The 27,725-nt window shown below is 40.7% G+C and overlaps 1 protein-coding gene across 4 annotated transcripts in view; it reads right to left on the bottom strand.

The window, feature by feature from the left end:
- The window catches only part of ECPAS (Ecm29 proteasome adaptor and scaffold), a 96,434-nt gene that overhangs the window by 27,815 nt on the left and 40,894 nt on the right, over positions 1-27,725 (bottom strand). For all 4 annotated transcript variants that reach the window (XM_070430911.1, XM_070430909.1, XM_070430910.1 and 1 more), the window contains 20 exons: positions 26,259-26,378; positions 24,270-24,355; positions 23,958-24,036; positions 21,882-21,931; positions 20,785-20,851; positions 20,573-20,695; positions 19,637-19,740; positions 19,110-19,233; positions 18,015-18,095; positions 16,792-17,017; positions 16,294-16,385; positions 14,484-14,618; positions 13,572-13,734; positions 12,714-12,886; positions 9,167-9,268; positions 4,665-4,788; positions 2,144-2,289; positions 1,647-1,701; positions 858-972; positions 121-189 (listed from right to left, as the gene is read on the bottom strand). In XM_070430911.1, the coding sequence (XP_070287012.1) occupies positions 121-189; positions 858-972; positions 1,647-1,701; positions 2,144-2,289; positions 4,665-4,788; positions 9,167-9,268; positions 12,714-12,886; positions 13,572-13,734; positions 14,484-14,618; positions 16,294-16,385; positions 16,792-17,017; positions 18,015-18,095; positions 19,110-19,233; positions 19,637-19,740; positions 20,573-20,695; positions 20,785-20,851; positions 21,882-21,931; positions 23,958-24,036; positions 24,270-24,355; positions 26,259-26,378 (2,234 nt within the window). The remainder of the gene's footprint in view (positions 1-120; positions 190-857; positions 973-1,646; positions 1,702-2,143; positions 2,290-4,664; positions 4,789-9,166; positions 9,269-12,713; positions 12,887-13,571; positions 13,735-14,483; positions 14,619-16,293; positions 16,386-16,791; positions 17,018-18,014; positions 18,096-19,109; positions 19,234-19,636; positions 19,741-20,572; positions 20,696-20,784; positions 20,852-21,881; positions 21,932-23,957; positions 24,037-24,269; positions 24,356-26,258; positions 26,379-27,725) is intronic.

The raw sequence follows: 27,725 nt of genomic DNA, 5'->3' as shown, positions 1-27,725 counted from the left end.
ATAGAAGTTTTCTTCTTCCACTAACACACACTGTCTAGGAGGGTGGAAATAAATTTTATGAGTGCTCTATTTACCAAACTGAAGATGTCTACAGGACTGATCCATGGATTGGACACTTACCCATCAGGTGTTTTGCCAAGACCTCCCCCTTGAAATACCACTGTCTCTCCAGAAACTTCATGTTTAATTCTAAACCAAAACAACATTAAAAATTTATATTAGACTCAAATTTTTCATACCAGCATTCAACTAAGTGATACATTTTATTCCCAAAATGACAAAATTCCGTCAAGTAGCTACCAAGTACAAGATGTAACAGTCGACTATTCCTTTCCATCAGCCTGAGAGTTTTATAAAATGAAATCTAGAATAAATAGACCCCAATATAAAAGAGCATCCCATATAAATACACTGAATTAAATGCTGTCTTACATTAAAAAATACCCTTCCTACAAGGAAGAAAATATAAAGCAGCAACCAATTAAATTACGAGAAGGATATCCTCTCTCATACTCTTCACAGATCAGACTCTGAGTGATGTGCAAGCATCCTTGCCATGTCATCGTTTTCATTTAGCCAACAGTAATTATAGTGTTTTTGTAACCCAATGCTTTAACTATCCTGAGATCATTCAGTTTTCAAAATCTGACCTACTGGCATGCTTCCAAATAGTTTAGTTTACTTTCTAGACAGTAATTAAGCTGCTATCCACAGCATAGCAATTAAGTCTTTCCATTTAGAAAAGACTTAACAAACAGGAATATAAAAAGTTGAATCTTCCTTCTTCCAAGCATGTTCTTAGTATGTGCAAAACTTGTCTTATGCGCTCAAACCTGAAATTTTCAAGTTCACTGTACCTTTTGCCAGTCATAAGTGTTTCTACGAGCGTAGAAACCAATTCCTGTTGATCTTGTTCATTGCCCAGTTCATACACCAACCCAAGGCCTTTTGAAGCAACATCTTGGCTAAGTTCTACACAAAAATCAGACAAAATAATATTACTTTAAGAAAAATTTGTCTACTGGCCATCAAGTTGAAACTTTTAAAAACTTGTAGCATTAATCCAAAGGGATATCAAAGTAAAGATATGAGACTTGAATCAATCTGCCTATTTTATTAAACATGTACTAAATCACATCAGTGGACATGGCCCCCAAAAGTCCCTGTACTGAGGACTACATTCACAGTAGATCCAACCCACAAACCAAGTCAAGACTGCTGGGCCTCAGAGGATCAATGGACCCAAGTCACACACGTGAGAGGCTGACACCTCTCGGAATTCCAGTATACCCACATTCAATTGTTTTTAATGAAAAGTCAACACAAGACCATACGTTTAAAATAAGTTATCAAGTGAATCTACTATTTAAATGCCTATCACACATACAATCGCTCTCTCCTGGCCTAGATCATAAAGAGGAAAGGAATCAGAAGTAGAAGAAAGCTATTATTTAGTAGAAGGGCTAATGTTAAAGACGGCATCAGCTCCATTTTTAAATGCAAAACTGAAGAACATGATTTAATTAGAAAATAAGTAAATAAGAATCAAGTTTCCTGCACCCCTATTTCACCAATAGATTTTTTTTTCAAAATTTGAAATATAAGTTTAATGATGTTTGGAAATCAAATATTTACCAATAACCTACCATCATTTTCTGACAAAACGGACACAAATGCGCTCTGAATTTCTTTAAGATGAGACTGAAAGAAGAAAAGAGGCACTGAGAAAAGTGAAACTCCTCCTCTATAGGAGAACAAGAATCTTCCTCTCAGGATACACAACACCTGTAAGATCTGTGGACCCACGGCAGTCACGAGCCCTGCAATGCTCTCCTCTAGGAGGGTTACCAAACTACTGAAGGTGGGACCGCCTACAGGTAGTCTAATACACAGTCTGAGCCTCCACATCCTCACCATTCTGGTTGTGTGCCTTCCCGTTTAGAATCATCTTCCAGCCAATAGGTATCAGCTGCAATCCTTCATTCCTTCATGTACAGTTTATGTCAAAATATCTGTTATCGGTTAATGGCCCTTACCTCAGATTGCCTCACCTTCTTACACTTTCCTTCCTACCACCCTTCAATTATTAAGATTTCATATCGGCTTCCCCAGTAGAGCTGATTGCATTTACAGCATGGCTTACCTTCACTTCTCTATGGGTACTCAGCTTCCTCACAAGGGAAAGGAGCCAGATGCAGGCTGCCTGCCTCACGTGTGGATTGGCGCTGGTGATATGTTTATTTAAAATCACATCCAACACCCAGGGAACCACATCATTCACTTTGGCTCCTGGGGGGGAAACAAAGAATGATGAAAAGAAATTAAAATAACCAAACAGAGTTTCCTGAAAAAGTTAAATTTTAATCAATTTACTCAATATAATAAACCTGCAATATTAAAATTTACGTGACTAAGGTGTTTAAATAAATTGCTGAAGGAACTTATAATCATTCATGTCAAAACCTAGCATAGCCGAACCGGTTTGGCTCAGTGGATAGAGCGTCAGCCTGTGGACTCAAGGGTCCCGGGTTCGATTCCGGTCAAGGGCATGTACCCTGGTTACAGGCACATCCCCAGTGGGGGGCGTGCAGGAGGCAACTGATCGATGCTTCTCTCTCATCGATGTTTCTAACTCTCTATCCCTCTCCCTTCTTCTCTGTAAAAAATCAATAAAATATATTTAAAAAAAAAAAAAACCTAGCATAAGCTAAATAACCTTTCAAAGGTACTCAGATTTAGTCCCTTAGAATGAAAAAGTATCCCCATAATGGAGGAAGTTCTGCATGTGTAGAGGCAGTGGGTATATGGGAAACATCCTTACCTTCCTATTAATTTTGTTGTGAACCTAAAACTTGTCTTTAAAAAAAAATATTTAGAAAAAAATTATCCCCACTCTCCCGTCTCAGCCCTTTTTCTTTCTCTATTATATAGTTCCCATCCCCCATCTAGAAACTAACACACAAACCAACCTCTTTTGACTTCACTTTCCTCTCCAGCTGTTCTGCTACTTTTCTCCTTTCCTTTACTTCCTCAAGGTCCCTCACCCTCAACACCATTGCCACTGGGGGCGGGACAGTTTGTTGTGGGCGCTGTCCTGTGCACTGTAAGGTTTAGCAGCATCCGGGGCCTCCACCTACTGGAGACCAGCACACTGACCCTCTCCAGTGCCCGGACATTTCCAAATGTCCCTTGTGGGGCAAAAGCTCCCTCTCCTAGTCGAGAGCCACTGCTTTACATCAAAACATTTCAAAATAGTTATCTGTACTCATGCTCTGTATTTCTTTCCTCTTATTTTTTTCCTGAACTCACTCAAAAATCAGGCTTTACCTTCTCCACTCCACAGAATTTACTCGTAAAAGTCAATAGTTACCGTCCTGTTGCTAACTTCAATGATGACTTTTTGCTTCTCAGCTTAACGGATCTATCAGCAGGATATATGCCCCAGTTGATCCCCACCCCACCCCACCACACGCCTGTTCATAGATTTTTTTCACTTCACTTCCAGGACGCCTTTTCAGAGTGCTCCTTTTCACCTGTCCTTCCCTGGCTTATTCTAAACTACCAAAACCTGAAACTCTGGGGAACCCAGAGCTCTTTTGTTGAACTTCTCTTTTTTACTCACTCCCTTGGTGATCATGTTGAAGTTCATGGCCTTAACTACTATCTCTACACGATCCTCCCAGATTTCCAACCTGGAACTCTTCAACATTCCACACTCATACATCCAACTGTCTTCTAGGTCTGTCCATGAGGTTATTAGCCCCCAGCTCACCTGCAAGTGCCTTGGGGCATTCCAACACAGACCAGGAGGAGTGTGGAGGAACAAGAGCCAGTGAGGCAATTTTCCCTGCTCCCTCCCACCACCACTCTACAAAAATGTATCTCCCACAGCCTTCCCCAGCGTAAGTAATAACTCCCTTCTTCTAGCACAGAGGCAGCTGGAGGGTGAACAGAAGACACTGAAGCCTCATCTATATATATAAAAGCCTAAGTGACCTAACGACTGAATGACCTAACGACCAAACAACCAGTCAACTGGTTGCTATGATGTGCACTGACCACCAGGGGGCAGACACTCAACACAGGAGCTGCCCCCTGGTGATCAGTGCACTCCCAAAGCCAACCACCCACGGTCCCTCCCCTCCGCTGGCCAACCTCTTGCGATCCCTCCCTCCAGCTGACCAACCTCCTGTGTTCCCTCCCCCTGGCCAGCCAACCTCCCATGGTCCCTTCCCCTGGGCCGGCCGGCCCCTCTGATCGGCCCTGATCGCCGTCCAGGCCTAAGGACCCCACCCATGCACAAATTCATGCACCGGGCCTCTAGTTATGTGATAAAGGGTTAGGGGATACATCATTGGGAAACTGCTATGCCTACACTTGTAAAATTGGCAAAATACACCAATCCTCATGAAAAGAGCACAAGGTACCCATACCTAACTCCCTGCTTGCTTGCCAAAAGACTAAAAAAGGAGTTCTCATTCATGACACACTCACTCTCCTTTAACCAACTATTTTTCTTGACTGAACCAAACTAAGACAGATATAAGTATGTAAAGAAGAGTTAAAATGGAATGTATATGTTTTTCTTTAGCTTCAAATGTGGATAAAGAGAACAGAAAAGGGTTACTTGGGGATTACAGATCAATTTGCTGAATATTTGGTACCAGCAGGAGGGGAGTACTCTTCCTCAGTCACCAGCCAGGCATCCCGGGCAGCCACGGAGCTGGTTCCTATTGCAGCACTAGTAATGGCCTCACCGATAGTGAACTGAAGTTCAATCTGCTTGGCCTGCAATGAAGGAAACAAATGCCATGAATCAGAGAGAACATTTCCCAGTAGCATTCATTTTATGGAAAGGCTACTGAATACCATTTCTCTCTTTTGCCTGGACTGCTTTCAGCTAACCCAGGTGGTTCAAAAGTGAGGTAAAGTGAAGGAATGGAGAAGGTAAGATGATTTGGAGATCTTTTTCCAAGTCCATGTTGCACTCCTCTCCTCACCCTCCATAGGGAACCATGACACAATGATTTTTTTAAAAATATATTTTATTGATTTTTTACAGAGAGGAAGGGAGAGGAATAGAGAGTTAGAAACATCGATAAGAGAGAAACATCGATCAGCTGCCTCTTGCACACCCCCCACTGGGGATGTGCCCACAACCAAGGTACATGCCCTTGACCAGAATCGAACCTGGGACCCTTCAGTCCGCAGGCCGACGCTCTATCCACCAAGCCAAACTGGCCAGGGCGACACAATGATTTTTAATCTTTGGAAGCATGATACCATTAACCTGGGGAGAAGGGCATGGACTTAGAAGCCACACAGATCTCAGTGCAAATTCTAGCTCTGTCTCTCACCAGCTTCCTACTCTTATTTAAATTGAGCCTCAACTGGTTATATGTAACTAGAGGCCCGGTGCACAAAAATTTGTGCACTCGGGGGGCAGGGGGTGGGGGGTCCCCCGCCCGGCCTGTGCCCTCTCGCAGTCTGGGACCCCTCAGGAGATAACGACCTGCTGGCTTAGGCCTGCTCCCGGGTGGCAGAGGGCAGGCCCAATCCCTAGGTGCAGCGCCTGGTCGGGCTCAGAGCAGGGCTGATTGGGGAGTTGGGGCGCCGCCCCCTGTCATGCACAGAGCAGGGCGGATGGGGAGGTTGCGATGCCACCCCTAGTCACGTTCAGGGTAGGGCCGATTGGGGGGTTGGGGCACTGCCCCGTCACACTCAAGGCAGGGTCGATGGGGAGGTTGTGGCGCCACACCCTGCCACGCACAGAGCAGGGCCGATCAGGGGGTTGGGGCGCTGCCCCCTGTCACACACAGAGCAGGGACCATCAGGGGGGTTGGGGCTCCGTACCCTGTCACACACAGAGCAGGGTCAATCAGGGGTTTTGGGAGCTCCCCCCTGTCACGCACAGAGCAGGGCCGATTAGGGGGTTGAGGAGCTCCCCCCTGTCACGCACAGAGCAGGGCCAATAGGGGAGTTGGGGCACCACCCCCTGTCACACACACAGCAGGGTCCGTGGGGGGGAGTTGGGGCGCCGCACCCTGTCACACACAGAGAAGGGCCGATTAGGAGGTTGGGGCGCCGCCACTGTCACACTCAGGGCAGGGTCGATGGGGAGGTATGGCTCTACCCCGTCTCACATAGAGCAGGGCCTGTGGGGGGGGGGGTTGGGGCGCCGCCCTCTATCACACACAGAGCTGCAGAGCGATCAGGGGGTTGGGGCGCTGCCCCCTGTCACACACAGAGCCGCAGGGCAATCAGGGGGTTTGGGCGCTGCCTCCTGTCACACTGATCCCGGTGCCGGGAGGCCTTGTGGCTCTGCTGATCCCGCCCGGCAGGGTCACAGATCCGGGTCCCAGACCGCAGACAGCCTTGCCTGCTGCCGCCTGCCTTCAGTATGCAAATTAGCCGCCATCTTGTTGCTTCAGGGTGGGGGTCCCCACTGGGGTGCCTGGCCAGTCTGGGTGAGGGGCTGAGGGCCGTTTTCAGACTGGCGGGCGACTGGAGCTCCAAACCTCTCCTTTTTTTCTTTTTTTTTTATTCTGGCATTTATTTACCTTCTATGGCTGTCACTGGAGCTGAGAGCCGGCTTTCTCTCTGAGGCTCGGCTGAAAGCAGGTTTCTGGCCTTTGTTTTCTGTATTTGAAACAATGTTGCGACTCCAGCTCTGAGATCCCGGCTGACTGACAGGAGGTTTCTGGGCTTTTGTTTATCTTCTATAAATGTTACTATGTTTCCAACTGAAGCTCAGAGGCCGTCGGGGAACGTTGGAGTCCTCTGTCACTGAAGGAAGCAAGCCTCCCTGTTCGCATAAGCTGCCTGGCTGCCGGCCGCCATCTTGGCTGACAGTTACTTTGTATATCCTCACTGATTAGCCAATGGGAAGGGTAGCGGTCGTACGCTAATTACCATGTTTCTCTTTTATTAGTGTAGATACTAGAGGCCCGATGCACGAATTCGTGCATGGGTGGGTCCCTCGGCATGGCCTGCGGGGATTGGGCCAAAACTGGCAGTCCAACACCGCCTGCGACTCCTGCTTGCAGCTCCTGTTCATCCTGGCCCCCCTGCGTCTGCCTCGGGGTCACACCGTCAGTCCTGATTGGGAGAGGCAGCACTCGCCAGCCATGAGCCCTGCATCTGGCACCCATCACAGGGTTGGTGGGGGGTAATGGGCTGGGACACGATCAGCCCTCCGAGTGGGCAATGGGACGCCCTTGCCAGCACGGGATCCAAATCTGTCCTGATGACACTTGCACCGGTTGTTGGGAACCACCTGGCGGCCACTTTTATATCATTTTTTCCTTGCTGAGTCTAGGGAGAGGAAGCGACCGCGGTGCCCAAGGCCGACTTCCAGGAAGCCAGCAGCGCTGTCAGGATCATGCTGGTGGCACCAGTCCGTTGATGCCTGGCCCATTCTCCAGAGATTGGACCTGCAGGACTACTGAGGGAGTGAGTGGCTGCCGCCGGGCTGGTGGGCCACCAGGATGGGTGGGTCAGCTGAGCAGCACTTCCACTGTTGGAGCACAATGACCACCAGGGGGCAGCTCCTGCATTGAGCGTCTGCCCCCTGGTGGTCAGTGTACGTCACAGCGACTGGTCGACCGGTCATTCGGTCGCTTAGGCTTTTATATATATAAATGAGCATAACACCCACCTCATCAGGCTGGAAGGATTAAATGAGGTGAATGTACAGAAAATTTCCGGTGGATACCTGATTTGTAATAACTGCACTAAAATAGCAACCACTATAATTTACTAACAACTCCTCTTTTCAATCGTAAGTTACATGATATCTACAAGTTATTCTAAATGGTTCCTTAAAAAAATATAGAATAATAAAATATATGTGGTAAAATGTTAAAATTGGTAACCCTGGATAAAGGGTATAAAGAAGTTCTTCATACTATCCTTACAACTACGCTGTTAGTTTAAAATTATTTCAAAAATCAAATGTTAGAAAAATTCTTTTCAGGAATTTTTTAATTTGATTTTGAAATTTTGGCACAATTACGAGCACTGACTTAGCACAAAACTAGATCTCAGTTCCTTTTGGCATTGTGTACCATGAATTGAAAGAAATGGAAAAATGAAGAAATAAGGTAATAAAGAACAGAAAGTAGGAGAGATATGAGAATATTGACCTTTGTGGAGAGCTTTACAAGGCATACCTACGACAACAGTTTAGCCATTCCTAAGCTCAATCAACCAAATGAGGTGTCAAATGCTGGTATCACATGCTTCCTATTCTGAGAAAAAAGGATTTAAGGGCTTCCATCCCTGAGAAAAAGGTATTTCAACACAGAGAATCCTATGTTAGGGGTTCGTTTAATGTGCCTATTTTCTACATGTTTCCGATTGTTAATAACAACAAAGTTGGCATTACAAACAAAAACAAAACCCTTAACTCCATTTATGAATGATACGCTATCTATAATGCCTTAAGTAGTCCAGAAATAAATAAATAAATAAAAGAAGTAAAAATAGGCACATGGGGACTCATTATCTTTTTACTTTTGTGTTGTTTTATAATGAGGAGCAAAATAGACTTTGCCTTCAGTCTATTGAGCAATTAGAGACAGTGATAAATGCTGTGAAGAAGAATGGAGGGTCATGACAGCATAGATAACTAAAGAACCTATGTACTCTAGCTTGAAGGGTCAAGGCAGGCTTTTCAAGGGGCACAGCAACAACCCAAGAAAGAAGTATGGGCCTTTCAAAAGCTAAGAGCAAAGGAAGCAGAGGCTAGTGTATACAAATGTGAGTGAGTGACAAGAATTGAGCCTGGATTAGGGGCCAGATAGGGCTGCACTTAGACCCTCATCACACTGGGCCAGCAGCTGTCAAATGGCAGGTCCTCACAACACTGGAGGACAGAGCTAAGTCATCAGACGCAAGAGCAACTAGAATAGCAGCACCCACTCCCCACATCTAAGCAACTGGGTAGATTTCCCTCCTACCCACACTGCACCATGCTTTACTCAAAAATTATGAGAAAAGGACTTTCCCACATAAGTGATTTAGTCATTGCTACGCCAATCATCGTGATGAGCCCGAGGCTGGCACTCAATAAGTACTTGGTGAATAAATAAATACAAGTTTAATTTAAAATCTCACAGCATGCCTTTTGTTTGAATGACTAATAATCAGAAAGCAATATAAATACCTCCACAGAATCCATCAGACCTTGCAAGAGGAGTTTCTGATGAGGAAAATCTCCATCCCCAACTGGAAAATATCCCAGTGTTTGGATTGCTCGTTCTTTCATCTAGAATAAAAGAGAATTATTTTTTAAAGCATGTAACAGCTTTATCCCAGAAGAATGTTTCCAAAATGAGATGGCAGGAAGGGGGCAGTCTGTCTAAATAATAATGCAGCAGTGCATACATGGGTGTTTTTATAGTCTCCAATTTTACAGAATTATATCTGTAAGACATTGGAGGAAAAAACACACCAAACTGAGTCCATTAAGGGTCCATAGGGGCAAAAGAAGAAAAAAGAAAGCCTTTAACTAGGATTATTATCCTTCAAACCATAACAGTTACAAATGTAGGTTCTGGGCCCAAAGAGATAAACCAAAGAACTTATATATACTTACATGCATAGCCCATGGACACAAGCAATAGGGTAGTGAAGACATGGGGGAGTGAGTAGGGACTGGGAGGAGTGGGGTAAAGGGGAGAGGGAGATACCTGTAATAGTTTCAAAAATAAAAAAGTTTTTTTGTTGTTTTTTTTAAAAAGGACCTAAGATCAAATCATACATCCTGAATATTTCTGTAGCCTTTATAGGTATGTGACCTTAGGAAAGTCACTTCACCTCTCTATGACTCTGTTTCTTCATCTGGAAAACACAGATGACAACTGTACCTACTTCACTAGACCTTTTGGAGGATTCAATTAATTAATGTATGCAAAGCACTTAGCAAATACCTGGCACATTACAAGTGCTCAACAGTGGTTGGTAATCCTATCTAATAAAAGAGAAACATGGTAATTAGCGTACGACCACTACCCTTCCCATTGGCTAATCAGGGCGATATGCAAATTAACTGCCAGCCAAGATGGCAGCCGGCAGACAGGCAGTAGGAGCAAACATGAGGCTTGCTTGCTTCAGTGACGGAGGACTCCAACGTTCCCCGCCTGCCTTGCTGGCTTCTAAGCTGGCAGTTTGAAACATTGTAACAAATATAGAAGCTAAACAAAACCCCAGAAACCTGCTTTCAGCCGGCCGGGATCTCAGAGCTGGAGTTGATATGGTATTTCGATTATAGAACCCAAACAAACCAGATACCTGCTTTTAGCTGCGGAGGCCTCAGAGCTGGAGCCAGAGCTAAAGCTGGCCCAGAATATATATAAAAAAAAAAAAAGGAGCGGTTGGGAGCTTCAGTCACCCGCCAGCCTGAAAACAGCCCTCAGCCCCTCACCCAGACTGGCCAGGCACCCCAGTGGGGACCTCCACCCTGAAGGGGGTGTGACCAGCTGCAAACAGCCATCATCCCCTCATCCAGCCTGGCCAGGCACCCCAGTGGGGACCCCCACCCTGATCCAGGACACCCTTCAGGGCAAACCAGCCAGCCCCCACCCATGCACCAGGCCTCTATCCTATATAGTAAAAGAGTAATATGCCTCCCAGCACAGGGATCAGCGTGACAGGGGGCAGCGCCCAAACCCCCTGATCGCCCTGCGGCTCTGTGTGTGACAGGGGGCAGGGCCACAACCTCCCTATCCGCCCTACTCTGTTCCTGACAGGGGAAGGCACCCCAACCCCCTGATCAGCCCTGCTCTGTGCCTGATAGGGGGGAGCTCCCCAACCCCGTGATCGCCCTGAGGCTCTGTGTGTGACAGGGTACAGTGCTCCAACCCCCCCGCCCCCACGGGCCCTGCTCTGTGTATGACGGGGTAGAGCCATAACCTCCCCATCGGCCCTACCCTGAGTGTGAGAGTGGCGGCGCCCCAACCCCCTGATCAGCCCTGCTCTGTGGGTGATAGAGGGCGGCGCCCCAACCCCCTGATCCGCCCTGCTGTGTGTGTGACAGGGGGTGGTGCCCCAACTCCCCTATCGGCCCTACTCTGTGAGTGACAGGGGGGAGCTCCTCAACCCCCTGATGGGCCCTGCTCTGTGCGTGACAGGGGGGAGCTCCCAAACCCCCTGATCGACCCTGGTCTGTGCGTGACAGGGGGTGGCGCCGCAACCTCCCCATCGACCCTGCCTTGAGTGTGACGGGGCGGTGCCCCAAAGCCCCAATCTGCCCTACCCTGAGTGTGACTGAGGGTGGCATCGCAACCTCCCAATCCGCCCTGCTCTGTGCATGACAGGGGGTGGCGCCCCAACTCCCCAATCGGCCCTGCTCTCAGCCCAACCAGGGGCTGCACCTAGGGATTGGGCCTGCCCTCTACCACCCGGGAGCAGGCCTAAGCCAGCAGGTCGTTATCTCCCGAGGGGTCCCAGACTGGGAGAGGGCACAGGCCAGGCTGAGGGACCCTCCCTCCCCACCGAGTGCACATTTTTTTGTGCACCGGGCCTCTAGTCCTATATAATAAAAGCCTAATATGCAAATCAACCAAACAGCAGAACGACCGGTCACTATGACATGCACTGACCACCAGGGGGCAGACGCTCAACACAGGAACTGCCCCCTGGTGGTCAATGTGCTCCCACAGGGAGAGCGCCACTCAGCCAGAAGCCAGGCTCATGGCTGGCGAGCGCAGCAGCGGTGGCGGGACCCTCTCTTGCCTCCACTGCAGCACTAAGGATGTCTGACTGCCAGGCCTAAGCCTTCAGTCGGACATTGCCTGAGGGCTCCTGGACTGCAAGAACATTGCAGGCCGGGCTTAGGGACACGCCCCCCCCCCCCAAAGTGCACAAATTTTGTGCACCAGGCCTCTAGTTAGTTAATAATGACAAGTAAAAACTACTTGTGGCCCTAGCTGGTTTGGCTCAGTGGATAGAGCATCGGCCTGAGGGCTGAAGAGTCCCAGGTTTGATTCCGGTCAAGGGCACATGCCTGGGTTGCAGGCTCAATCTCTAGTAGGTGCAGGAGGCAGCCGATCAATGATTTTTTCTCATCATTGATGTTTCTATCTCTCTCTCCCTCTCCCTTCCTCTCTGAAATCAATAAAAATATATTTTAAAAAACTACACTGGGTAATCTTCCCAAAGACTTAAACAGTAGCTACACCAAGAATAAGATTACATATTTATTAAACTTATAGTAAACTGATTCTTCTGCCCGTTAAATCATCTCATACTTCCACACTGAGGTGCTCTGACCACAAAGGAAATGTCTTAAAGTCCATGAAAATTTTTACCTAAAACTAAGAAACTATAAATGTCCTTTCCCTCACAGATTACTCACACTGCTTACTAATGCCCAGTCTTCTTTAAACCAAACTCACTACAAGAGGTTAAGACTTAGATTTGGTCTGAAATAACAAAAATCATCAAATTATTTAACACTTTATTATCCACCTTTTGTCTGACAAAAGAACTGATGCACTTAATTAACACTGTATCTAAATCTTAATAGTTATTGCCTACATTGGAGTAACTGGGTCAGATGGTGCACACACGAAGGTTATGCACAAATCCCTAACGCACCTAGACTTTCCTCTCATTCCTTTTCACATTAAATCCTCTTCCAGCTGCAATGCCATCCTGATTACAATTCATATATAAATTTCAGAAAGGAAGGGAAAAAGGAAGAGACTTACCTTATTTGTTTCTTTACTGGAGGGTATTCTATTTAGTAAGCTTTCCACAAGATGTTGCTTGGTAAAGCCAGATCCCTCACTGGGGATTGGGAGAGGACCATTTCTGCCAATTTCACCCAGGGCTGTACAAGCAGCAATTGCAAGAAGGGGCGATGTACTGTCCAAAAATGATCCTGTAAACACATTTAGACAAAACTGAGAAGAAAATACCTTAAAACCAAAGAAATGTATTCAAGATTTTTTTAAAGACAGTAAAACAAAATCAAAGTCTGTAGTATCTTCTAGTTAATTCATTAATGTTTACTTAGTAAACACAGAAAGGGGCTATACATATAAGTATATAAACAGATAAAAAACAGTAGGAACAGGGCATAAAGCAGTGTCTTTTTTTAATGTTTGAAGTTTTTCCCATAATAGAATCATGTTGTAAAACATACAGTAAAGACAGAAGAAGGTAGTTTTGTTATTAAAACACAGAGTTTATTTAGCATCGAGTAAGGTTTACACAAAGGCTTGTGCCTTTAAAGTTCACTACTGTAAAAAGAAATAAAAATGGTCCTATCCAGTTTGGCACAATGGATAGAACGTCCGCCTGTGGATTGAAGGGTCTCGGGTCTGATTTGGGTCAAGGGGCACATGCCTGGGTTGTGGGCTCAATCCCCAGTAGGGGGTGTGCAGGAGGCAGCCAATCAATGATTCTCTCTCATCATTGATGTTTCAATCTCTCTCTCTCCCTCTCCCTTCCTCTCTCTGAAATCAATAAAAATATATTTTTTAAAAAGAAATTAAAATGCTATAATTAATTTTAACCTAATGCAAAAATTGTGACATCCCAATCAGCATAAACACATTAACTACCTATTGTCTCTGTGGCACTCTGAATGAGTTCCTCTTGTTCAGGCAGGAAATCAGCATTTGTCTCCAGGTCTTGTTGCTCTGCCATTCTCATTTTCTTTTTAGCCAAATATCTTCCTATGGTGAATCCCAATGCGAGCACGGATCCGTGCTGTATCTCTGGGCTCTGAGTTTAACAACACAATAGCATATGTCTCTGTCTCTCTCTTACATGTGCAAGAATACACTGAAATAACTGTGTTTATTAGTCATCTCCCCAACAAAACATAAGGCCAAAGAATAAAGTGATCTTTGAGGTTCTACTGGATGCTAAAGAATCAGGTTTAGGGAACAAGAGAAACTTTGAGTTTCTAACACAGATAAATTCTAAGAAGTTAAGCTGAGTCTTGATTAACTTCAAGATTTAGATTCCCTAATCCCACTCCCACTCCAACTCCAACTCTGGGTGAGGTGACTCTTGCATGTTCCTATAGCACCCAAACTTTCTTCTAGCTTATAGCACTTAGGTAACTTATGCAACTACACTATCATAATTTTCAAGCATAATTTCTTCCTATTGCCAACCAAATACAATAAACAGATCCTACTTCTAATTGCTCAAACCTCCAAACACAAAGTAAGTAAGCAACAAAATATTTGAAAACATGTGGTATTTACTGATAGAAAAGGCACAATGATAGGCAGCAGCATAGGTATTTACTCCCCATTACATTCCTAGCACCTAAAACAGTGCCAATCAGACACAAAGCACTCAAGTTTGTTGAATGAACTGATTCAATTATCTCATTTAAACTATACAATCATAAAAGTTCATTTTACAAATGAGAATGCAGGAACTAAAAATAAACTAGATATTTTTTGTAAAATTCCACTATCTCCCAACAAAAAAGAATGAAGACCATACTGGTAACATACATGATTATTTTTTGTAGTCTTTATAAGCTGTTCTATCATCAACTTCAACTCGTTTCCCGACACTGTGGATACCACCACAGAATAAAACAACGCTGCCAGTTCACGCATCTCTTCTTTACTGCTGTTCATCAGACTCTAAGTGGTATAGAAAAATAAATATTTATTTTTATATATATCTTCCTGTTGATAACATCTAACATTTAAGATTAAAATAAGTGATAAATTAAATTGTTCAATCTATTGGACATAAAAACACAAGGTATTTCAAAGTGAAATAAAAGTTGAATTATATACCAAAATCTATGCATTTTCATCAAAGATAGAAAGTATAAACAGGTGGAACTAATACACATATGATCTAAAACAGAGGTCAATAAATGTTTTCTGTAAAGGGCCAAACAGGCTTTGTGGGCCATGTGGTCTCTGTCATAACCCCATCCTGCCACTGCAGTGCAAAAGCAGCCACAGACAATAAACAGGGGTATCTGTGTTTCAAATCAGCTTTATGGACACTCCAAGTCTCATGTCAGGAAGTGTTATTCAAATCTCATGTCAGGAAGTATTATTCGTTTTTGTGTGTGTGTTTTTTAACCATTTAAAAACATAAAAACTATTCTTAGCCTGTAGGCCATATAAAAACACACCAGGTTTGGCACATGGACTAGAGCTTGATGACCCCTGATCTACAAGATCAAATGTCAAAAACACTAACATCATTTTAAAATCAGCAAATATTCACAAAGAATAAAAACCCTTGAAACGAGAAGAAATTTCATGAGAGCAGATTTTCCAGAAGTATAAAACTCATACCTCTTGGTCAATTCCATTCATGCTTTCACACAGAAAAAGATAATCTGTACATTTAACCATAACTCAAGTTGAAATTATGTAGCACAAAAACTCTATGGGCCATACCCATACTAAGAAAATTATTCATTGTTTAACTGAAATTCAAATTTACCTGAGCATCTTGTATTTATTTCTAAACCTGGCAATTCTTTTATTGTGACCATGGGATGAAAACATTCTCCAACACAGCTGGTGAGAGTGTAAATTGGTACCACTCATATGGATGTGTACTGTCAAAATTGTTAAAATGCATGTACTCAACTCCACTTCTGCGGGACCCATTAAAAAACATACTTCCTCATTTTCAAAATGGCAATTGTTCATTGCAGCAGACTGGAAGTATCCTAAATGGCCATCAGTAAGGATTTAATATAAATTATGGTACATTCATACAGGGGAAAACAATGAAGCTGTTAAAGAGGATGCTTTTTCTCTGTAGTTACATAGGAATACCTCCATGTTTCAGTGGAAGGTAAAACAAGTAAGGTATAAAACCAAGTGACAACTGCGCTACCTTGTGTAAAAGAAGGAATAAAAATAAAAAATGCTTATTTTTATTGGTGTATATATGCCTAAGTAAACTCTAGAAGGTACACCACCTATAAATAAGTGATGACCATGTATATTTGTCAATGAGAGAGAAAGGGACAGGAAGTTGGGGGATTTGGGTAGGTGGGAGACATTTTACATATTTTTTCTTAAACTAGATAAATCTGTTAAACTTTAAAATACAGAAAAATCATTATTTTGTACTCATATTACTCTCAATTCATCTCTCACTCTCATCAGATGGATCACTGAGATACAATAACCTACATGTTTCTCAGTAAGTGTTTGATGATGAGAGAGTTTTCAAAATGACCTAAAGACAGAACTGGTCATAAGAACACTGACATGAAGATAAAATCATGAGTCTTAAAATATGCAGACTCAAAGAGAAAGATACATGCACAGGGTATACCTTTATCCATTCTGTTTTGTCTACAAACTTGGTAGCCAGCTTTTCTGGATACACTGAGACAGCTTCCAGGAGACAGTACATGACTGGCAAACCTAAATAAGAAGAATTCAGAACCATTTTAATTTCAAGAGAAGTGATAAACATCAGGGATCACTAAATTCCTTTAGGAGGCAGTCCCTAGTTCTACAAAAGAAAAATTAACCTAAATAGCGTGTGACAATACAGCATATTCACAGACTGGTTATCTATACTAAGCTGGCCTGTTCTTCACACCCACTTCCAAAGTAAAAATATTATCTATTATCACCATTTACTTCTGAAAAGAGAAACAGTGCATCAAGGATGAATCAGATAAGTTTAGAAAAACAAACAAAGACTAATGTTCAGTCACAGTAGTGAAGAGAAAAAGTAATTTTGCTATAAATTCTTAGCCGAGCTTAAAATTCGATTTTTTTCTCAAGTGCTATAATCTCTGTCCTCAGCATCACAACCTCCTACCTCCAACACCCGCTAGCAGCTGCTGAAGCAGGCCGATGTAGATCTGAACAGGGTTGGTTTCTCCGCTCTTGGAAGAAGATGACGAGGATGTTGCCTGGTTGCCTGACATTAAAGTCCTTATATAGCGTCCAATGGCTGGGGCATGATCTTGCATATCTGCCAAACTCTGAGAGGTGGGCACCACTCCCGCACTATGAGCTAGGCACATTCGTAAGTACAGAACTATCTAAAACAGAAGAAAGAAGAATACCAGGTAAGTTTCTCCAAAAATCAACGTGGGAGGATATTCTTCAAGTGACAGATTGGACTCCTCTACCTTCTTCATAAAGCCATTCAAAAATCCCCACAGAAACTGAAAAACATGACCCAATATGTTAAGTGAAATTACCATAATGGAGTAAAATTTACCTAATAAGCTTTTATAAATCCAAAAAGTGCTCTTTAGTGGCATTTAACATAGTTAAAATGCAAACTCAACTCCTAAAGTCTAAAAAAATTACAATACTCTGTGTATGTGTTTGTGTGTATGTGCGGGAGGGAGGGAGAGAGTGAGGGAGAGACGGGGGGGGGGGGGGGGGGGGAATGAGCAGAAACCTGGGGTAAAGAACCTAATCCTGTGGAAGTCCAGTTGTGTTTAATCTCCACTAACACAAGAATTTGAGAAAATGGGTTCCAATCATCTCCAGAAGAGCAAATCTGACACCATAAAAACCTCTGTATAAACTGGCTGCTCGGGAGTCCTCTGGAAGCTCGTTCCTTGACAGCTAAGATAGGACAGGCAGCAATTTCATTGTGAGGAATGCTATTCTCGTCATTTAATTAATGCAAGTCAGTGACCTAAACAACAGAATTTCCCTTAGTAAATGTGACAAGTGAATCTCACTCTCCAATCTTCAAAACTAGATAATCCAAACAACTTCAACATATTGTTGGCTTTAAAATTCAAATCTATTTGCTGTAAAATCTTAATAGTAATCAATGTGGAGCATCCAGTTCTTTCACAAAGAGAATCTCAGCTGAGATAAATATATTTATCAACTCCATTATGAATTAAAATAATTCCAATTACCATTACTGTTTTTCTAATAAACAACTATTAAGAACAATGACACCACAATATGAATTTATCTAGAACACAAAATATTTGCAGACATCTCTTTGGGTGTCACATTATCTTTTAGAATATTCAGAGAACACAAAATAGAAATATATGCCAATCCTACCTCTCCAAAGGCTGCTGGATTAAATGGAAGGACAGTGGTCCCAGTCATGTACTTGGCTGGAGTTTTCATTCGATGGGAAGCCTAACAAAATAAGCCCAAAACAAACACCATTACTGAAAAAGGGAGCACATGTCCTTCCTCAGTTTGAAAATAACTGTACTTCAAGCTGCATTACTCTTTGAAACTGGTTCTTTCTAGTCAAAACATTTTTCCATTAATCATGCTGACTATTCATGTCCCTCACTCTAAATGACAGGTGTGTTGCATTTTCTTCCTCATGTTTTTACTGGTTTGTTTTAAAAAGAATAAACCTACTCCAGGCATCTACTGACACAGCCACCCCAGGCCACTGCATGCCAGCTCTTTATTAACAATTGAAGCAGGAAGAAAATATGCACACAAGAGCACCTTCTGACCACAAATAGGACTGTGCGAAGGAGAAAAGAATCATGGATGCTTAGTACTGACCCTCCAACTCCCATCAGATAACTATCTGAGCAAAAAGCTAGGACCACCAGTAGAGGCAGAGTATGCTGGAATTCCCCTCCACCCCCCACCCCTCCTCATCATACTCAAAGAAACACTGATATAAACAGTGGAATAGGATAAGGGCTGGGGGTCAGGACTACCAATACTCTCTGATCTATCAACAGAGAACACTGCCAAAACAGGTGACTTGCAAAAGCAGATGTGATGTTCTCTTATGATCACAGTGGAAAAAATCTGAACTGCTCCCTTCATCATTCTTAACCTTATGATGCCTCAAGTAATGTCATTAAAAATAAAAAGGAGATGTATTTTGAAGCATGTCATACCAAGGGAACAAATTTCAAATACAGCCGAAGTGTTGAAGAAGATAAAAGAAATTGCAACCAATGTAGATTTGGTCAAAAGAGATCAATTACATTTGAAAATAAATTTTTTCTCTTCATTTTGTACCTTCCTCTTATTGTAAATATTGACATTGTTAGAACTGTTACTACTATTCAACACTTAGTGATGATAACATTTTAAAGGTGTCACCTAAAATATGTATGTTTAATTTCATCATCCATTATATAACTCAAACTAATTATCTGAAGTCCAATGCCTTACCTTTTCTTGGATATAATATACCATCTCTGGGAAAGAAGGCATCTGCTTAGAAGCACTTTCTTTTCTGTTTTTACCAGGAAGACACCTTAATACTCGTTGTGCTTCTCCATGAACTTCTTCCCGTCTTTCAGACAAATAAGAATAAAAAATCAATCTTACCAATTGCAGAATAATAATTTGAAGACAAAGAACAGCAATTTTATTTGGCAGCTGAGGTTTTGAGAAAATGCCTTAAATATATTTTTGGCTATCTAAGCAGGGTCATAAGATACATTATAAGAAATTACTTCTTTTGGGCAATTTCTTGAGATTTGAAGAGTCATGTGGCTTGCATCTTTGAATTTTACCCACAAAAAAAAAGAGACAGGCTATGACTACAGATTTATATCATACCAAGGGACATACTTTTAACTCTTTAATAAACTGCTTCTAAATTCCATAGACCAACATTTTAAACATAATTTTAGTAATGCTTAAATAAATTTAAAATGAACCCAAATTCAAAATTAACACCTTTAAAAACTTACGGATCTCCTGCAGCTAGTAAGAGCAAATATCTGGAGGGTATATGATCTGAGGGAAACACTGTGCTGGCAAATTTCACAGCCACCTGTCGAACTTGAACTTCAGGCTATGTGACATACAAACACACACAAAAACACTCACAGATTAAAAATAATTACCAACAACTCATTCTAGTCAGGATAAGACATATTAATTATATACAATCAAAAGTTAATTTGCTATTTCAATAAATGTCTAAATAAATAAAATCAAGACAAAGCAATTGTGCAAAATCTTTGACCATGTTGCTTAAAAGTCTTTAGACAGTGATATCACTTAAAAAGTACTTCTATGATCTAAGAGGACCTTCCAAATAAAGCAGGAAAACCTACAAAGACCACAGCCAGAGACTTTCTCTCTATAGATGCACGTCCTCAGCCCAACCTTGGGACCAAGGTCACCGTGAGTTTCTGGCCACAACCTGTTTCCCCGACTCTCAAATTCAAAGTCACATGAGTCAAATTTAGATATTTTGCAGGGAATATAGAGTTTACTTGGAATCCCTACAAATTTGAAGCAAAATATCTCATGCTTTTTCAGATTAGTTCTAAAGTTAAAACTGGCTCAAAGCAAAGTTTCAATTACATAAGTATATTAAGTTAACTTAAATAGACTAATAATCTATGAATACAAAGTTCAACCAGAAAAGCAGAATCTAGCTCAGCTGGTGTGGCTCAGTGGTTGAACATCAACCTATGAAACGGGAGGTCATGGTTCGATTCCTGGTCAGGGCACATGCCTGAGACGCTGGCTCAATCCCCAGCCAATCAATTTTGTCTCTCTCATCATTGATGTTTCTATCTCGCCCTCTCCCTTACTCTCTGAAATCAATAAATATATATTTTTTTAAATAAGATGCATATACTACCAGCCATTAGAGTTCACATAGTTGGACCTACCTTTATCAAGTATGAAGCCACAAGTGCCTCCATGAGAGTTCTCTGTGCTCCTTCCAAAGTACTGTAAGCTCCAACCATCATAGATAATGCTTCTTGAATAGCAAGTCGAGTCTCGGGCTCTTCCTAAATGATAATGAAAAGTGTTTCCCTCCTTATTGGGTTTCCAGGTGAGCATCCAAGCAGGAAGCATTACTGGCCAGGTATTTCCCTACCTTGCACAAGGCCTCAAAGAGCTGCTGCACAAGAGCTATATCCTTAGTGAACAAATGGGGCATTCGACTGTAAGAGAATACAAGACTACCTTTACTACCATAAATTTCCATGACATGGAAGAAAATAAAATTAAATACAAATTTTCCTGAACCTGCAATTTCATCTCTGGACATCATGTCAGCACCATTAGGTTACCTACCCACAGAGCCAAATATTTTTATAAATAAAAATTTAATACTTCAGCTGTCTAATCCAAGTAACCCTTGATGAATAGACACATTATCCAGATATTTTCTTCATTATATTCCATGCATTCAGTTAATATTTCTGATTTTAATATAAAGAAAATAGATAATTAAGACTAAATTGCTATTTAAACTAAAAGCTAGTGTGATAAGGGGCTTTGTTACTTCATGCCAACAGACAATGGACAAGGTGTGCTGACAAGCCTGCGCTGTATCAGCTGATCTCAGGTGGTTTTCTGAGCCCTGAAGTTCCCTTCCCTGCATAGAAAGAAAAGCAAGAAGACCTAGACTACACAGGCCAAAGCAGAACATGCATCAGGACTAAAAGTAGCACCTGGTGCCACTGAGGATGCTGACTTCTACCTCCCTGCCTTGAAATATAGTGAAGGAAAGGAAACCAGGAGGAACTGGAAGGAGGAAAGCATACTAAGCAGAAGGAAAAAATCCACCTTTGGAAACCGGGCCACTCGGAATCCTAATATAACACTATCAGAAAAGAAAATCACTAGCAAACCTTGTTTATGGAGATTATAAAGACTAATAGTACATAGCAACAAGAACACCTGAGGTTGAATGTTTCTAGCATACAAGAAAATGTAACCCATCATGACACAATCCAGTTCAAAATTCATTTCAAGACTACTATTTAACATGGTAACATATCTTTAAGTGCAAATTAAAATTTCTCATATAATTTTCCTGCTACAGGAAGACATTTCTAAACAACCTATGGCCATTAAATGCATTTCCTTTCAAAATCACACAAACTTATTCTCCATCCATTATTAAATGCCACATAACTTTTCTTAGTATACAACAGGATATCTCTCACTGAAAAAGAGTTTACTCACCTGGAGAGTTTTCCAACAGCTGAATATGCCATTGACAGTAGCTTAGGGTCCTTGAAATTAAGAAGAAAAAAAAGAACAAAAACAGACAAAAAAACAACAACAACACAGTAAACGGCAAAACCTTTTGCTGCAATTACATGCATTACTTTATTCCTTGGTAAACCTGGTCTCACTCTGCCTAACTGCATTATATTAGCATCCAAACAAAACAAACAGAACAAGTCTAAACCCAGAATTCATCACACTAATTAAACGGAAAAACAAATAAAACCTTTTATCCCCAACTCACTCCCAAAAGAAAATGCAGTGGTCATATATAAAAAGGGTTCTTAGCTAGTGCTAAGTTTAGGATCTTTCCAATACTATGTAACCTGCAAACACCAAAATTCATCTTTAACACGTTAGAAAAAGTTTATTAACTTATTAGAAAATTCACCACTGATCAAACAAGCTAAGATCCTCCCTTTTTCACCCAAAATCGCAGTGAGCGATTCCTTTAAAATCTGCACTTTTCATGTCTTCCACTATAAAAAATTAAAGGGATCATAGTCATCAAGTAAGTTAGAGAGGTTGCCTCCTCAAAAATATTTTACATGGTTTAATGGAAACCAATTGTCTGTCTGATTACTAAGAAAAAATAACATTTGTGTGAGCTGAAGTTTGTACATTTAACATAAGATTCACTCTCCTACACCTAGATGACCACTCTCATGGATTCAACTTTATGGATTCATCATTGGGAAGACATGCAGGTGTCACCTGCAAGTAAGGAGATTAGGGCCCTGTGGTTTATCTGGCCTCTCTAATCTATTTTTAAATATACAAATTCTCCTATAAAGCCCCAAAGCATTTTTATATCTACCAACCATCCAAAGCATCTGACTATGTATGCCATAAAAATAATCCGGTTCCTAGGCCTTAAAAACCACACAAGCACTTTCAATAGCAGACAGGACAGCCAGGCCCAACACTGCCCCCAAAGCTCAACTGCGTTATAACTGCACAACTAACAGCTTTTCACTAATAATAACATCTACTAAGGTGCCTTCATTGTGCTGAATAATTTATGTGCATATTTCATTTAATGTTCACAATAACCCAACTAAATGGTATTATTTTCATTTTTCTAATAAAAATCAAGGTCCAAAAAAGCAAGTAACTCACCAAAAAACAAAACTAAGATTTGAACTCAATTCTGATTCCAAGTGGCAAAATCTTAATCACTATACTATTGCAAACATGCATTCATGTTTAACTAAGACTTAGGAAGATAATGCTAACTAGAGTTCTTGAGACTTTATTTTTTAAGTAAATTCCCCTGAAATACTGGAGATGGTAAGAGTGATATTGCATGGACTAATAATAATGGAATTCGAAATGCTACAATCCAAAGAGTCCTCATCTGACTTAGCTTAAGGAATCAAAAATTTACTGAATGCATGTTTTAACAGAATTCTGAATCAGTAATATCTCAGACCCTAAAAATTAACACTGTTTCTCAATATATAAGCAAATCCAAAACACCCATATAGAAATGAATCATAAAATAAAATTTAGCCCTAGCCGGTTTTGCTCAGTGGATAGAGCGTCGGCCTGTGGACTCAAGGGTCCCCGGGTTCGATTCAGGTCAAGGGCATGTGCAGGAGACAGCTGATTGATGTTTCTCTCTCATTGATGTTTCTAACTCTCTATCCCTCTCCTTTCCTCTCTGTAAAAAGTCAATAAAATATATTTTTTTTTAAAAATAATAAATAAATAATAAAATTTAATTCTTTTCACTCCATTTTACACAGTGCCTAAAAATAGAATAAAATGTATTTTTTTAAATGTTATTTTTAAAAGTGATGACTTTTTTTCATAAAAACTGATTCATATCAGTTTTTAACACTTATTTCCAAAAGAAAAAGATTCCAGTAATTTCTGCAATTTGCACCACTTCAAGTAAAAACGTTAAGAAACGATGGAACAATATCAAACTATAACTAACTAAACCAACATGTAGAAGACCAGGAAAGTTTATAATAGAAAATATTTTAAAATATAAAATGTTAACAAAATTTGAGATAAGTTACTTACTTCTTTATACTCATTGATTAGCTTGGTGAGGCCATTCAAAAGCATTGGGCCTAATGGCTTAATCTTGATTTCTGGGCAACTTTAAAAAAAACAGCACACATACACAAAGCAAGGTAAGACTCTCATAATTACATATCTTTTCAGATACTTAAAATAATTAGAAACAACTGAAATAAATTAAAATAATCTACTAAAATCTGAAATTTTTAAAAGATTAGCAAACATGATTTCTTTCTAGATAAAATATACTTTAATCACTTGATCACTCCAACAGTTTAAAAACTTTATAGTCAAATGGTTTGAAAAACTTACGTTATACAAATGTGATGCACAAATTGCAGAGATAATGTTCTTAATTTTGAATTTGTATTTGTACCAAAGAGTCCATCATACACCACCTATGAGAAAGAAACTAGTGGTCAAGAACAACAATTAATAAGAATAGTAATTGACTATTCTCAACTATTAGGATCCAACAGCACATCTTTTGCACTACACCTTGCTCTTCCAAAATTAATGCAGTTTTTTTTAATATATGCACACGTTTTAGCTGATAGACTTAGGAAGCCAATCGGTAATTCCAATCAATGGTCTGTGGAGTGACAAACATGATGGCTGATCTGACTGATCTGACAAGTCTGAAAAACTTTGGGGTCTACCACTAGGAACTCACATAGAGTTCACGCTGCCGTGGGCCACCACCCTGCCACTCCACGTCACACAGAGGACACTAGCAGAGGAGATCATTTTGGGGGAATTAGGTTTCCTAATTACATATAGTCATTCAGAACAAGTTATACAGAAAGCTTCATGGAAAATACCAAAATTAAAGCATTCTAAAGTGTACAGACAGGGTATAGGTGCTCCATGTATTATGTAGTCATGTCTAGAAAGCAAAAATATCATATAGTAGATGAGGACTGTGGAATATCCAGAGGGTTGACCTTAAACATCAATATCAAAGAAATATAAACTCCTCAAATTCCTACTTTATATGGGAAAGATAGTCTTACACTTCAAAAGAAAAAATCCTTCATACTGTTTCCTAAAACTACTAACAGTATTCTAACCTTATTTAACAATAACATGTGACTGAGCATACTACTGAGTATCTGCTGTATACTCAACACTCCACAAGGTACTGTGAGACATAAAAAAGACAAGCATTGCTATCAGGGCACTCAACCTGGTTAAGGAGTCAAGTACACATTTAAAATGACAGAACAGCCCAGGCAATGTGGCTCAGTAGTTGAGCATCAACCTATGAACTAGGAGGTCACGGCACATGCCCAGGATATGGGCTTGATCCCCAGTGTTGGGTGTGCAGGAAGCAGCCAATCAATGATTCTCTATCATCATTGATGTTTATACCTTGCTCTCCCTCTCTCCCTTCCTCTCTGAAATCAATAAAAATATATTTAAATAAATAAATAAATAAATGGCATAGCACAAAATATAATCAAGTGCTACATCTGAAAGACATTTTTTAAGAAAATTAATGTGAAAATGCTATAATATAGAGAATAACATGGTCAGATAATAGAAACAATGGATTAATTAGAACACTAAGGTTTTGTGGGGAAAAATAAAATTCATGCTGCACACACATGCGAAGAATTATGCGAGTTTCTTTCATATGTTCAAAATCAAGACGAGGTAACGTGTCTAGTTAAAACTATTGGTGTCTGGTAAGAGGAAGCTACCTTTAAAGGATTCTGTGATTGACAGATGGAGAAGAAAGGGGTAGGGCCAACTATGTAGGAGAATAGTAATCCATCATTAGAAATGGGAATATTGAAAAAAGGAAGACTGTTTATAGGTGATGGACAATGAGTTTGTCTTTGAATGTACAAAAATTTAGGACCTATTTTAAAGACATAAAAAAAACTACAAATAAAGTGTATACCTACAGGATGGCTATGAATATTTTGGCACAAAATTCTTGCTGCTTATTATACAATGCAGTGTTACCACAACCAAATTTTCTGAAACCAAAATTATCAAGATACTGTCTGGGAAACAGTACTTGGAAAGTGAAATGGAAGCAGCTCTGGTAATTTTATGTTTCTCTGGAGACATACAACAGGTACTTGAAATTAGTCAAATATTATAGGGGTACTGGGAACAAAAGTTTTATCATCTAGAAGGAAGAAGTAGCCACTTAAACAAGCCTTCCGAAGGAGAGACGCTAAGAAGTCTACATCAACCTACCTCCTGAAAATCCATTAATGCACTTCTTTCTCTAAGTAAAGAGACATAAAAGTTGTAAACAGGCTGTTTTCTCTGGAAAGAACAAATTACCTGAATGTTAGCTGGGAACGTTTCTGCGGCTTGTCTGGAACGAAGAAGATGGGGGACAATCTTTAACTTGACTCTCGTACTGACGGGGTCCCTTTTCAGCTCTGGCTTCAGAACTGCTCCCTGTCAAAAATATGGTGGATTATAAATCACCATTTCAAAATTACTGTACTGAAAAAAAGTCATGAGAGAGCATCTAAATCAGTGATCTCAATCTTGTTTCAAAATGCCTTTTACACTCAAAAAATTACTGAAGTCATCAAAGAGCCTTTGTTTATATTGGAATGCCTATCAATATTTAATAAATTAAAGTTAAAATTGAGATATCTTAAATACTTATTCACTTAAAAATAGTATTAATAAATCTATTACTAGTATATATTTTCATAAATAACATTTTTAAGAAAAATGTATTTCCCAAAACAAAAGACTATACTGAGAGAGTGGCATTATTTAACATTTTTTATAAATCTCTTCACTGTCTACCTTAACAGAAGAGGGCTGGATTCTTTGATCTTCTGCATTAAATCTGTTGTGATATGTTGTTTTAAAATAATATTTTAAAAAACAGCTTCACACAAATGTGGATGGAAAAGTGGGGATAATTTTAGACTTTTCAGGTGGATACTCAGATACTACACCAAAACCTGATAAGTAATCACTTGTTAAAGGTGAGCTGCCATTTGGACTTGAAATCCTTGAACTTTTGCACGCTGTTATACTAAGCCTCTGTGGTCTACCTAAGCACCCTTGTATGCTTCTGTAACATCAGAGGTCATCTGGAAAATACTGGCTCACTTACTGTAAGCGTATGTTGCATTATAAGACATCCAGAAAGGAAAACACCACCACCAATCTCATCAGAAAAGTCAGGAAATTCTGACAAACTGTCAAGCTCGTTCTAATGAATACACATTTTCCAAAATTCAGTTTTTGCTTAAAAGCTCAATTTTTATCAGTGCCAATAAATCATGTTGTTTTTCTTGAAGTCTCTTTTTTTTTCATTTTAGAGAAATATCTGACAAGCATGTGTTTCAACACCCACAGTTTTCTCATCTACTCTTCAAATAATATTTACTGCTTCATCAAGATATTCTTAAGTATAGCTGAAATTTATTCTTTTTCTTTTTTCTTTTTTTACATGCATACTGACAGTGAAGAACAGAATGTCTGCTAATATTATTTAGTGACATAGCTTTGATTCATGCTAGGACGCCAGCAATTGCACCTACCGTTGCTTTTGCAGCATCAGTTCAAATATCAACACAGTAAAATTTTTAAAAAGCAGTAAATGCTTGCCTTCGTGGACCGCTAAAAATCTCTCTGTAACCCAATAATCCAACCCCTTCATTTTTACACAGAGAACATGAGGCCCAGAGAAGTTCTGTAATTAGTCAAATCTCTCCTCTACAGTACATTTATTATGGCAGCCACTGGGGGTAGGGGGGCCCATCCCAATTCCCAATTAAT

Source organism: Myotis yumanensis, unplaced genomic scaffold, assembly GCF_028538775.1.
Source record: "Myotis yumanensis isolate MYYU_CA2020_CCGP unplaced genomic scaffold, mMyoYum1.0.hap1 SCAF_12, whole genome shotgun sequence".
Taxonomy (NCBI): Eukaryota; Metazoa; Chordata; class Mammalia; order Chiroptera; family Vespertilionidae; genus Myotis; species Myotis yumanensis.
This window is presented reverse-complemented; position numbering and strand designations above follow the sequence as displayed.